Source organism: Sinohyriopsis cumingii, chromosome 14 (assembly GCF_028554795.1).
Source record: "Sinohyriopsis cumingii isolate HCF-2022 chromosome 14, ASM2855479v2, whole genome shotgun sequence".
In the NCBI taxonomy this organism is placed as follows: Eukaryota; Metazoa; Mollusca; class Bivalvia; order Unionida; family Unionidae; genus Sinohyriopsis; species Sinohyriopsis cumingii.
In genome coordinates this window covers 84,243,068-84,255,987 of record NC_142974.1, presented here as the reverse complement: position 1 = coordinate 84,255,987, position 12,920 = coordinate 84,243,068, and the positions used below count along the sequence as shown (strand labels likewise).

The 12,920-nt window shown below is 32.8% G+C and overlaps 1 protein-coding gene across 1 annotated transcript in view; it reads left to right on the top strand.

Moving 5' to 3' along the window:
• LOC149784263 (uncharacterized) overlaps positions 1 to 1,405 on the top strand; it is a 15,717-nt gene extending 14,312 nt beyond the window's left edge. The window contains exon 3 of the mRNA XM_089932968.1: positions 1,305 to 1,405. Within this exon, the coding sequence (XP_089789094.1) occupies positions 1,305 to 1,405 (101 nt within the window). The remainder of the gene's footprint in view (positions 1 to 1,304) is intronic.
• Positions 1,406 to 12,920: the final 11,515 nt, after the last annotated feature.

Here is a 12,920-nt window from a genome sequence, read left to right as displayed (position 1 = left end):
TCAAATATTTTATTCAGTTTGATAAATTGTCATGCATTGAGTCCTCTGTGATAAAGTCATAATAACATGTGTTTAAGAGTCTTTTTATTTGAATATATATATATATATATATATATATATATATATATATATATATATATATATATATATATATATATATATACATTTGTGTTTTATATGCTTGATCTAGCTAACTGTACTTTTGAGACAAGACTTATTAGTTAGACTGATTGATAAATTAAAGTGGTAAAAAACCTGTCAAATGATCAAAACTAGTTCAGTGTCTGATGGAATAACAATTGATTGTTTAATTTGCGTCACACTAACTATGCAAAGCCATATGATTTAATTGATCGTATATGTGCGCGCGAAACTTTATTTAAACCAGAATCAATTCAATATCGTTTTAGTTACATTTAGTGAAAGCAATGTGCGGTATCCACATTGGGATTAATTTGGAAATTTCTTGATGGTTTATATATGTTTTGCGAACGAGTAACGTGGAAAAGCCATGGGCTTAAATATGAGTAAAAAGATCACACCGACTGGTGTAAAAGTATGTAATATAACAGAGCGGTGTAATGTGATAGAGATTTTCCAATTTACTGCTCAATTTTATTCTGACATGTACGCAACATAATGTAATTTTATTTATGGCATTACATTAATTTAAACTACGATAAGAAAATATCAAAACTAATAAAGAACTCTGATTCTTGACCACCCACAGCATTTCTGTGCCAAAATTATAAATCCTGAAATAAAGTATGACTTCTACATATAAAGCACCCATTTCAGCATATTTAACTGGATAATAAAGCAACGTTGTATTTATGAACGAGCATTTTTCTAATGGGATGCGTCGCAAGATTTTTGCGACATCAGCCTAGTTAATTTGCTGTGTAGTATGATATCTAATTTGGGAAATATTTACATGTTTTAGTAGGTCATTGTGTAAGGCTCGATAACGTTTTCAATTGAATTTTGTAATTAAAAGAAGCTTACGATTGCAATAAACAATTTTCAGGTTTTTATTATGCCACCTAAATTGGTAGCAATGTAGTCTAATCTGACAATGTCGAAAGTCCTCTATCTTATCACTATATCAACCCCAACGTCACATCATAAGTGAACGGGTAGTCATATTTACTTATGTTGATATAATGAAAAGTAAGATAAATTATTACTGATACATCAGACATTTTGGAGCTATATTGCTCATATTTATTTTCGAACAAATAAAATTTGATACCAGATGATTAATTCTTACAAGAAAATATTGCAATTGTAATTTTTTTATGCAGTCACTATTGCGAAAGAAGCTTATGGTGATGAAGTAGGATACGACACCGATGATTTCGGTGCTGGTCAAGGCAGTCTGTTAATTAGCTTCAGAGTTGACTGACTGTATGCTTTAAGGTAATAATAGATGTGAAGAACTGCTATGGATCGGCATTATGCTGTCCCCAAAGTCTCAAGAACAGTGGAAATGTTAGGCGCGTTCTCACACTTGTGTGATTGTATATCATAGTCTCAATATAATTTAGATCATACGGTTTATCTCAATGTCGTGACTTTTGTAGATTTATCATTGTTGAGCTCACTGCTCATATGTTTGTTTACATATGCTTTACCACGAATTTGCTTTAAAACGCTTGATTTAAAAAGATAATGAAAACTGTATTGTTCTCCTTTAGCTTTTACACCCTCATACTCGTCAGAAATATGTATTGACAAGTCGGCGTCCTTATCACCACAAACTGGAATAAACAAGATACATATAGTTATATCCCTTATATTAGAAATGCGTCTATAGGGACATATATATTTTCTGATTATTAGGTGGATATCTTAGCGAAATCATTATGTACGCGGACAATGGACTCTGTAATTCATATTAAGCAGTTTAACAAAGCATGTAAACATGTACATCCTGTATTTTGCCCAGCAGATAACTCAGTAAACATCATTATTGCTTTTCAGCTATAACGTTATATGTGCATGGACACACATCAAGTTATTAGCACTTCATTAGAAAACAATCATTCGTCAGTGTGGCGTTTTGATTGTTCGTGCTTGAACAAGCGGTACGGCTCCTTAGGATGAGATGCAAAAGTACATCAGTATTTGCATCATGCAAGTTCGCATAATACTAACTCACATTAAAATATGTGTTACGTATTGATGTACGTATTTGATATAGCAGGAAACAAATAATTTGTTCATACTATTATATGTTATCGCATTTACTGCCATTCTTAAACTTCCAGATATTGTGAAACATTTTGCCTCTTAGATAAAACACATTTTATATTGTGTAGTTTAAGTATGATACACTTAATTTTGTGAGCAATAAATATGACTACGGATATGTGACTGTGCGTATGACCGTGTAAAGCGAGACTGATGATTGGCAATTGCGATTAATCGAACTTCCTCTGTTTGTATCACATAGTGAAAGCATCTAGATCTTGATCCATCAGTATACATATCAAGCATTATCCCGAAATGAGGTACGATATTGGGTGGAGGGGAAACATCATACAATGATGTGTAGGGATTCGACATACATATACCTCTATGTATGAACTATATGAAGGTACTCACATAATGTAAGTGAGCATAATTTGTTTATTCCATGTATAGGAGTTCTTGGCACTTCCGAATTACTTGGATATTTTCTTTTACGTATTAATTATATTGGAAATTGCAGATACTAAAATAACTGGATCAGTTACAGACATATTCATTCGAGATGCTGAATTAATTATATAATATCAGTTAAATAAATTAGAACGTAGATGTGCTGACATAATTGTATGATGGTACATCCCAATTTGAAGGGTTCAATCGAATAGAGTCACCCAGGAAGATCAGATATGTTTTGTTCAATTCTAAATAAATGTATGCTTATCAAAGTTTCCAATAATTGGTTATATATATATATATATATATATATATATATATATATATATATATATATACGGCGTATCATACTGTTAGATTGTATTGTTTTCTTGCCTACCTGCCTTTTTTGCAAATTATGTAACTTGTATATTTCGGAAATGCACCTAGCAGCTTTTACGAGTTAAATGATTGCACGGAACCTTTAATAACGTAAATATCAAGTTGGAGATAGATAATTTGAAGGGGTGAATATTAAAGATTTTGAATATTAGCAAACGGTATATGATATTTAGGGATAATACTGATCACGGTTGGTGCGATTGTTTCAGATTAAATAAAACAAATTGAGTTAATGTGTAAGTCAGAAAGTCATGTCTCCAAACAGTCAAGGTAATCAAATCTTGATATAATCTTGAGATAAGCAAGAAGACTAAATTTCATAAATATGCATAAAGCATTGTTTTTTGTACTTACAGGCTTTAATCGCGAACGAACGAAATGTTGCATAAGGTTTAGATACTGTAAAATTTGTTGTATACGAAGAAATATATCTGTATTTCAAACGGTACATTTACCTACATATGCATGTATATCAAACATAATGAGTATCCATTTATTAATTCCCTAAATATAATGTTAGTCTTCTCTCCAGCAGGGAAAGCCTCTTTCAGCACATTTGTAGACCACACAAATTATAGGCAAGAAATATTCGCAACAAAATAGGTTCCGTTTTAATGGAAAAGTACCTTTCTTCAATGTTTTAATTATATAAGATTGCTCAACGGACCTGCGCTATTAATACAGAGTGCTGCAATTTCTCTAGCGATACAAATATATTTTCTCTGTACAACAAATTGGCAAACTAATAAACTAACATTTTCAACAGGACAACAAATACGTACAAATACGCAAGTCAACAAATGAAACAACGAAGAAAAAGAACGATACAGAGAAAAATATGAAACAGCCATAACCCTAAAACGTTTTATATTAATTTAAGGATAACATTGTTAAAGTAATTACGTCAAAATTAAACATTAAGAAGAACGTACATATTTAATTAAATAAACTTAGTTTCTTGTGTAATACGAATACATACAAGACTCCAATAAGCACAATACAAATTAAATAGATTGACAGGCAGAGTTTATAGATTTTAAGAACAGGAAAGCTAACGTGTCTTTTTCAAGATGTAAGATCTTACAATGGTCCCTCGATATAAATCTCAAACGTATATTTTCAACACGAGATTCAATGGAAACTGAATTATTACAGAACGTGATCGTTGGTAGAGGTTTAATATTGTTTTGGATATAGATGAGTAACCTATTAGAGGAAAGGAGAAGGAAATGACGAAATCTGCAATTGAGTTTTGTATCCGAGTTTCCTTTTTTGATAGCATTCCTGTCGATGGTACCAAGTTCATCAGATGGCTGTTAAATCATCAACAAGTTTATATCCTATTCAAAACGGTTGGTTTGTCTGCAAAGTTTTCAAACATGTTACCTGATCGGAGAACAAACGGAATACAATTTAGGCAATTTCAAGAACTATTGACAACGGTTGATACTGTGTTGCATCAAGTCTAAAATAATTGTTATGCTAGACAATTATCCCGTAGCTATGAGGTACATTCTAGAATAGAACTTATCAAACTAAATAAAATTTTATAAGTGTATGTGTTTTGTAAGTCATCGTGTCAGCTCTTTTCGCGATGTGTCATTTATTTGCTTTTAATTATAGTATGCATGTTACACGAATGGTCATATTGTTTTTGCAAATAATAAGGCCTCTGCTTGTATTTCGTTCAGCCGGAATTAATTGGAACTGAGCAGCGTAAACTGCGAAATAACATGCATCCATATGAGCGTTCATGAGCTGAATGACGAATTCCTCTTGAACTTGCTTAGCAAAGATCTTTTTCGAAGATTATAATTTGCCAAAGTAGTATTTATAACCTTATATAGCTGTCATGTATATTTATCATTGTCTGCATTTTCAAATAAAACTAAAATCAATCCAGACCTTGTGAAAAACAATCACATATACGGCGGTTGTAGGAAAACTTGTTACAACAGATGCAAGTTTTATGATGATCACATATATAACCTTTCAATGAACACACTACTGTTCAATTAATACGATCTTACTATATGCTTAAAACAGGGTCAACACATTTACTCGCAGCATTCTACATCAAACACATATATTGATTATATCACCCAAACTCCCGAACTGATTAGAACTCCAAGCCCATTCATTGAACAGAGTCCATAGAATTTACTATTCTATCAAGCAATTCCATAGGAAGATGCGGTGTGAAACATTGTATATATTCCGACTAATATATAAAGATGTTTTCCATGTTGAAAGTGATATAAACGATTTAAAATAAAGCCGAGTCCTTAGTAGTCTCTACATTTCTAGTATCAATAGCTAAATGTGATCATTAAAAATGGGATTAGTCATCTTTGAAACATGGATGCAATTTAAATTAGTATGCATATTAGGACCATGTAATTCGATTGCACGAAACTAATATTCACTAATGTGGACATAATATAAAATGCCTAATGGGCACATTGCAATTCGGATGTTTCAATTCTAACACGAATATATTTGTTTAAATTTTCAATGTTGTTCTTTTTATTTGAGGTTATCATACAAGCTATTGATCAGGCATACGGAAGAAACAAACCCTCTACATACGAAAAAAATAATGTTAATGAATAGTTTTGCGTTGATACATAAGTTATATCAAGCTCTTAAGTATATCTATCCTGCTCTACTTCGCAATGTTACTCCACTGAATGGTCTATCTGATCGAATGAACTCGACATTGGATGAAATGAATGACTGTAAAGTAAAAATATTAATTCCAGTAATTCTATATTTTCTATCGCCATGGTGGTGGTGACAGTCGGCAATGCACTTGCACGATATAACTCATTCTCAACACACCATATCATATGATCTGAAAGATATATAAATGAGGGATTCAAGAGTAACAAACTTAAAAAGCTCACCCACACAGCCAAAAAACATACGCCTTTTTATTATGCTCTTTTTTTATCACATTTTACTTTGTTTTAGTTTCCCGCTATTTTATGTCTCTAGACATTCTGATCTATATCGACGAATAATTCTTTGAAAATCACGATAATACATGCAAGGTGTTCTATCTGCTTTTCTGGAGATTGTCTGCAATAAACTTCATGTTAAATCAATTTATATATGGTGTCATGGCTAGGCGGTTTCGAATGGAATGTAAAGTGACAGTGGTGTTAAGTTTAGGAAATTGTAGCAAATATCATATGTATTGGTCTAAACAGTGGTATGTTTTGGATATCTAGATTGAACTCATGTTCTCCATGTGGCATGATCCGACAATATTAATAAGAATGAGGTCTTTGTATAGCGCATACTCTTTAGAAGCTCTAAGCGCTTTACAACATTAGACAATACCTATAACATTAACAACATATATAATTATATGATTATATGATTACAAAAAACAAACCCCGTGAACTTAGAAAACATAAAAAACATGTTGAAAATATTTAAGGTAGGAAACATTCTTATGTCACTAAATTTGTTCTTGCAGTCGAAATAAGTGAGTTTTATGAGCACTCTTGGATGGGATCACATTGTCGTTGTGTCTAGGTTCTGTGTGCACTTCATTCCACGTTGCTGGGCCATGTTATGCAAAAGAACGTTGTCCATACAACTTCTTTATCATAGTGGGAATAATGAGCAAACGATTGTCAGAAGAGGAGCGTAAGTTCACATGGGTGAGGCCGGATAGGTATTTTGGACTGGAGTCCGTCAGTGAAACGTAGCACAGAGAACACATTTTGTGTTTGATTCCGAATCGAATGGAGAGCCAGTGTAGGGTACATATCAGTTGGGAGGTGTGCTCTGATAATGATACTCTACGTATGATCCGAGCAGCTGTGTTTTCAACCTTTTGAAGTTTCTGCAGTAGATATTGAATTGAACCAGACAGATCTGAGTTACAACAGTCCAGTCTTGAAAGTACTAATGAAAACACAAGTGTGTTAGTGGCATCAACTGTAAGATATTAGCGAATGGAGCAATTCACGGATATAGACATTTTTAATATGTAATTGCTTTACATGTATAACTATCATTGGGTATCACGTGGGTGATAAGAGATTTTATAATTACAAAGACAAATCACTAAAAACATCAGCTTCAGAAGCGATCTTAACTCTGGGGCACCATGCAATGGGGTAAAATCCAACTCAAGGTTTTTATGGAGGCCACTTAAGAGAAGTAAAGGTCAAACTGTACTTATTACATCACACTTAATAGTCTTACAAAATGTATTTCATTTAGCAGAACACGTGTTTCCTTCTGGATTCCCGGATAACGCAACTAATGAATTTAAAGTATTATTAGCCAACTTGTCATTATATCGCGTGAAATGCTGACCCGATTATTGAATTCAAAATCTGTTTGTATCTGTTACAGTGTTGTGTGATATAGCTGTATCGCATTAATTGAATACACTATAGTCACTGGACAGCACGATACTATTTATGCAATTTTATATTCCTGTTCTCACGCTTAAAATATATATTAGTTTTAACATCATGTCATAACTTGTCTTATTAAAGGGGCACGATCTGGTCTAATATCGAGTCACCTCATAGTTTGTATGAATTATAATGTGTAATAATTTCGTATAAATGTACTAAGATTAACATTTCACTCTCATCTGACAATGGTCTCTGAATGACAGAGTAAATATTATGACACCCATATATCGTATTTAAGGAAACAAGCATGAAAATAAATTGGCCATGAAAATGGCATTGTTTGTAAGTAAAATGTGAGTTCAGTTGGGCAGAGTGTTGGATTTCCGAAAGTCAAGATCATTGTTTTGCTAAGTATAAAAAAGATGCCACAAAGGCTGAAAACAAATGTTGGTTCTTCATGGAGCTTATTTTCAACATGATATTACTGAATGTAAACGCCAATTTCATTTCTTTTCTTTATAGTTTGTTTCTTAATCGATATTATGTATCGATATATTAGAATACGTAAAGATAAAACATTACAACGTTGTCTTATCTAAAACATATCTGCCTCATTCAAAGTACGACATCAGTTCTATATTATTCAATAAAAAGTCAGCTTAATTGTAAGAATGTTTACAACATGATAGTCTCAAGTTAATGTCTTATTTATCAAATTTGATAATGAAACCTTAAAGTAAATATGTTATAAATAATAGACTTTCTAGAAAATAAATAATTGCTTGATATATACTATATCAGACTAGTTGTGTTCTGCGCAAAGTCGCAGATTAGATTAATATTGGAAGTACATCAGCCAATATGACAACACTATATAAATACGCGATATAAGACCTGAAACCTGAATCACTGAAATGACACACACAGCATAAGGACTTAGTTTTATGTTCCGGTGACAATCGAGACATTTGGATTTTCTCTTTCAGCAGATTCAGTAAGCTTAATTAGTGTGAATCGTTGATTGACACAGTAAGAAAACTTACACCGGTATTGTTAATGCAGCTAACATTTACGAGAAGCATGGATCCATATTTACGGATACGCATGATCTCAATATACTATTATTCGGACATTTCAGAATAATGTTTTGTACTGTGTTTTTACTGCGATGAAACCCACATGATTGCATCAAAGTCTTTTTGAAATAATTGTAACTAACGGCCATTAGGCTCGTAAATATGATTTTTCTTTTCATTTGTTTCTATATGAAGTACATCATTGACAATAATTAATAATCGTAAGTACATTTGTATCATAGAATGGAAGGTGGACAATTGTCCTGGATTTACATGTGTCATTCTGCCATTGTATCAATAACATGTCATGACTTTCGAACATCACTTTTATTTGAGGCTTTGTTTAGTTGACCACCATTGGATAAACTGTTAAACTATAGTATATACCTGACTACCAACTGTTATGTATTTTTCATTTGTATTAGTGCTTGTCTATTCTTGATAATTATAAGTTATTTACATTTGTATCTTGTACTTGATTATGTCGAGATCGAGGTCACTGTGTATCTGACTAGGGTCACTGAATTTGTAAAGAACATAATTCTTATATGTGAGAATATATTAAATATTAGGATTATTATCAGTGCAAGCAAACCTGTTTATCTTCTTCTGGGTCTAGAACGTTGGTATGTTTTCATGAAAACACCTGTCGTATCTGACGATTATTGTGTCCTTAATTATAATTTTAGTAACTAACTTGTTTTTGTGAAAACCTTATGTGTTTCAAGAAACAAACGTTGGACCCTCTTCCTGGATCTTCCATTGTGTTTCATTGCTTTGTATACTGTTACATACTGAATAAGTTATTATTTTATGCATTAACATCTGTAGCGTTGAGTAATTTTTTTAATTGTTATTCTCTGGAAATAAAACGTGCTTATCAGTACTGTTCATGAACATAATTTTATTTTTTAATTATATTGAATTCAGACATGAATAGTTTTGGATTGTTTTATTGTGATACATCACGACATTCTTAGCACATATTGACAATCCAAGCTTCTTGCACATTAGTATATTCTAGACATCATGTTATTACAAACACCATGAAATTAGAAAACATAGAAGAAAAAAAACATGCTGAGAATATTTAAGGTAGGAAACCTAAATAAGTGAGTTTCAAGAGCACTCTTGAATGTGAGCATTGTCTTTGTGTCTAAGTTCGGTGGGCAATTCATTTCACTTTGCTGGGCCCTGGTATGCAAAAGAACGCTGTCCGTATGACTTTGTTTTCAGAGTGGGAATAATGCGTATACGATTGTCAGAAGAGGAGCGTGAGTACCTTGATGTATACACATGTGTGATGTCGGATAGGTATGTTGGACTAGAGTCCGTCAGTGAAACGTAGCACAGAGAACAAATTTTGTGTTTGATTCTGGATCGGATGGATAGACAGTGGGGAGGTGTGCTCTGATCGTGGTACTCCAAGCAGCTTTGTTTTGAACGTTTTGAAGATTTTATAGCATATATTCAGATGAATCAGACAGAATTGAGGTACAATAGGCCAGTCTTGAAAGTACTAATGAACACACAAGTGTTTTAGTGGCATCAACTGAAAGATATTTGCGAATAGAACTTATGCGTCTCATCTCAAGATATGCAGCCTTGCATATGTTCATGACATGTTGGTGCAATATGAGAGTACTGTCCAGAGTAACAGCCAGGTTTCGTACTGATTTTGTGAATTTAATGTTGTATTGCTGATATTTATTTCTTGAGGTAAAGGATGTGAATGAGAAAGTCTTTGTGTTGTAATCATTACTGCAAGAACTAGCAAGAATAATTCCTACAGATACAATTGCTTATATGATACAAGTGTGATACAGTCTGAGGATATTAGCAAATAAGAAGACGATGTTGGCATATCCCTTAATATTTTCCAGATTGGAAGAGACATACTGCATACTAGTGAAGGCGATATATAAGAAGAAGGGAATCATGTACATATTTGAAAGCGAGTCTCGTCATAAGTATATAAAAAATAAATCATTTGTATGATTACTGCGATATTAATGATGACTTAAAAGTGGTACAAAGGGAGATAAACAAATGTAATGGCCAAATATATATTTGAAAACTATGTATAATCCCTTCCTATTCGCATAATTACACATTAACATAAGCGACACAATAAAATGTATGCCCTGATCAAGTTATGTTGTTATATTAAAATGTTTAAAATCACTTAAAGGTACTATTTGTTAAGTCAATGATAATGTGTGTGCTTGACTGAAACAAATCATTCAACAACATCAATGTGTACGTTCAGCATCATAGTGAACACACCAATACATAAATTCCAGGTAACCGTTACACTTAAAGAACTACTGTTATGGCGATTTTATCCAACTTTTTATTTACATTGCATAAATGTTGTTTTTTACAGCGTTGAAAGATGTTCGTTATTAACTAGTTACTTTCTAAAACCAAATGGCTAAATCAATGGTATCCACAAATAGACATGAGCAACATTTCAACTCGAAGACATATCATATTTGTGACAAGATGGTTCCCCAGAAGCCTTTCAGTACCGTACGTGTCTCATTGTAACACAATATGTTATGTTCTGTACAATAGCGAGTCGATAAAGTTAGAAACCACAATAATTTAATAGTAAGTACACATGCATCCCGCTTTTCATTCATAGATTATCAGGTTATTACAGTCAAACATTTATCAAGGAGTTAATTCGACGAGATCTTAATCGTCAGATAACGATGATAAGGAGCAAAGATAAGAAATGTATTTTAAGTGGGAATGATGTCACAGTATATACAACAATGAAGAAAGTAAATGCAACAACAGTTCAACGGTCGAGTCTGTTCGATGATAGTTTGATGTGTATCGTACAATATCTGGAACTATTAACGATGAAATCCAACCATTGAAAGTTCAAGGAAAATGTAAGACGGTTCCAATGCACTTCACGGGAGAAATTGATTCATACAAACGTGAGCTGATTGAAACAAATGTTTAACGGATATAATGGTTTGCTTGTTTCTAAGCAACTCGAATTTATGCGAAGACGACGCTCAGTATGCTCAGAATATTAATTATTTTTAACTAAGCACGCTAACGGACGGACACTATAGTTACGATAATAATGATACATTCGTGGTTTGTGCTGAGATATGCAAGAAGTTTAGATACGTACCTTACAAATCTACTGGAATGAACCAGCTCACTACTCTATTGCTTCCGGTTTACCGTATGGCTCTAGAATGAAGAAGAGGAATTATAGATATGCTAACAAATGTCACAAATAGTACGTGGATAATGATAAAAATGATTGCACATACAAGTTCAAACCAAAATCATCATAAAAGTTGCAATTTATTCTGATGGTCATGTGCCCATACTTCCCAGTGAAAAAGATTTAGATGGACAATTGTTGAATAAATCATATGATGACAAGCAAATATATTATATATCACATTCCTCTAGCATAATTTGGGATTTAAAATGTTATTATAAAGCAATTTCATTTATCAATTAATTTGGTATATCAAATTATGATTCTCCCTTGACGAGCGTGTACAAATAGATAAACATGGTTTCAACAGCAGGTTATTGTTTATATGCTCTCTCTATCAGTGATAAATTTTCATTTAATAGTCATCTTCGACATAAAAATAGGGATACAAATATGAATAACTCCCGTTATCTGAATGAATTAAGCATGCAACAACATGTCATTGAAATCCTCTATGCTTTCCCTATTATCTATACCAAGTGACAAAAAACTGCAATAAGATGGAGAGACTGTACGGTAATTCGACTACTTAGAACGCACTGCCATTTAAACTAACTTAATTGGGCGTATCGAAGTCAAGCGGACTGCTGGATGTGAGGTGACGTCCATGTATGGTCGACGATCTCACTTGCATAGACCTTAGCCAACACTTTTGTTGTTACATCCTGGCAACGCAAATGTGGATGAAGAATGCCGCTGGGTACCGGCAGCCATGGTAAAGGAGTAAGATATAATGTTCCATATATTATGCGCAATATTTCGTTGAGCTGGACAACAGTAAGCATAGTGCTGGATATGCGCAATAATTCACTTATAATGAACACAACTATTTTCCTAATATATTAAAGAAAGAATTAAAAATAACCTAAGTAGAGTATGGTTTAAATTCATAAACTTCCTAAATGTTCCATCAATTCCTGGTAATATGGATATGCTAAGAAGTTATTCCGAATGAAATTTTGAATATGCTTTTGTGTTAATTCCACAACAGACTCGCTGTATAAAAATCCAATAATGTTTACTTGAATTCAAGATGAAGCCAAGGATGATTACCTCCCAAAACTGACCTTGAATGTTTTTCGGTAAATCAAAATATCTTTAAGTCTTTCAATAATTTTACAATGACTGGTATGTTGTTTAAAATAATTATTCCAAACTCTGCGTTTCCCACAAAGAATTATC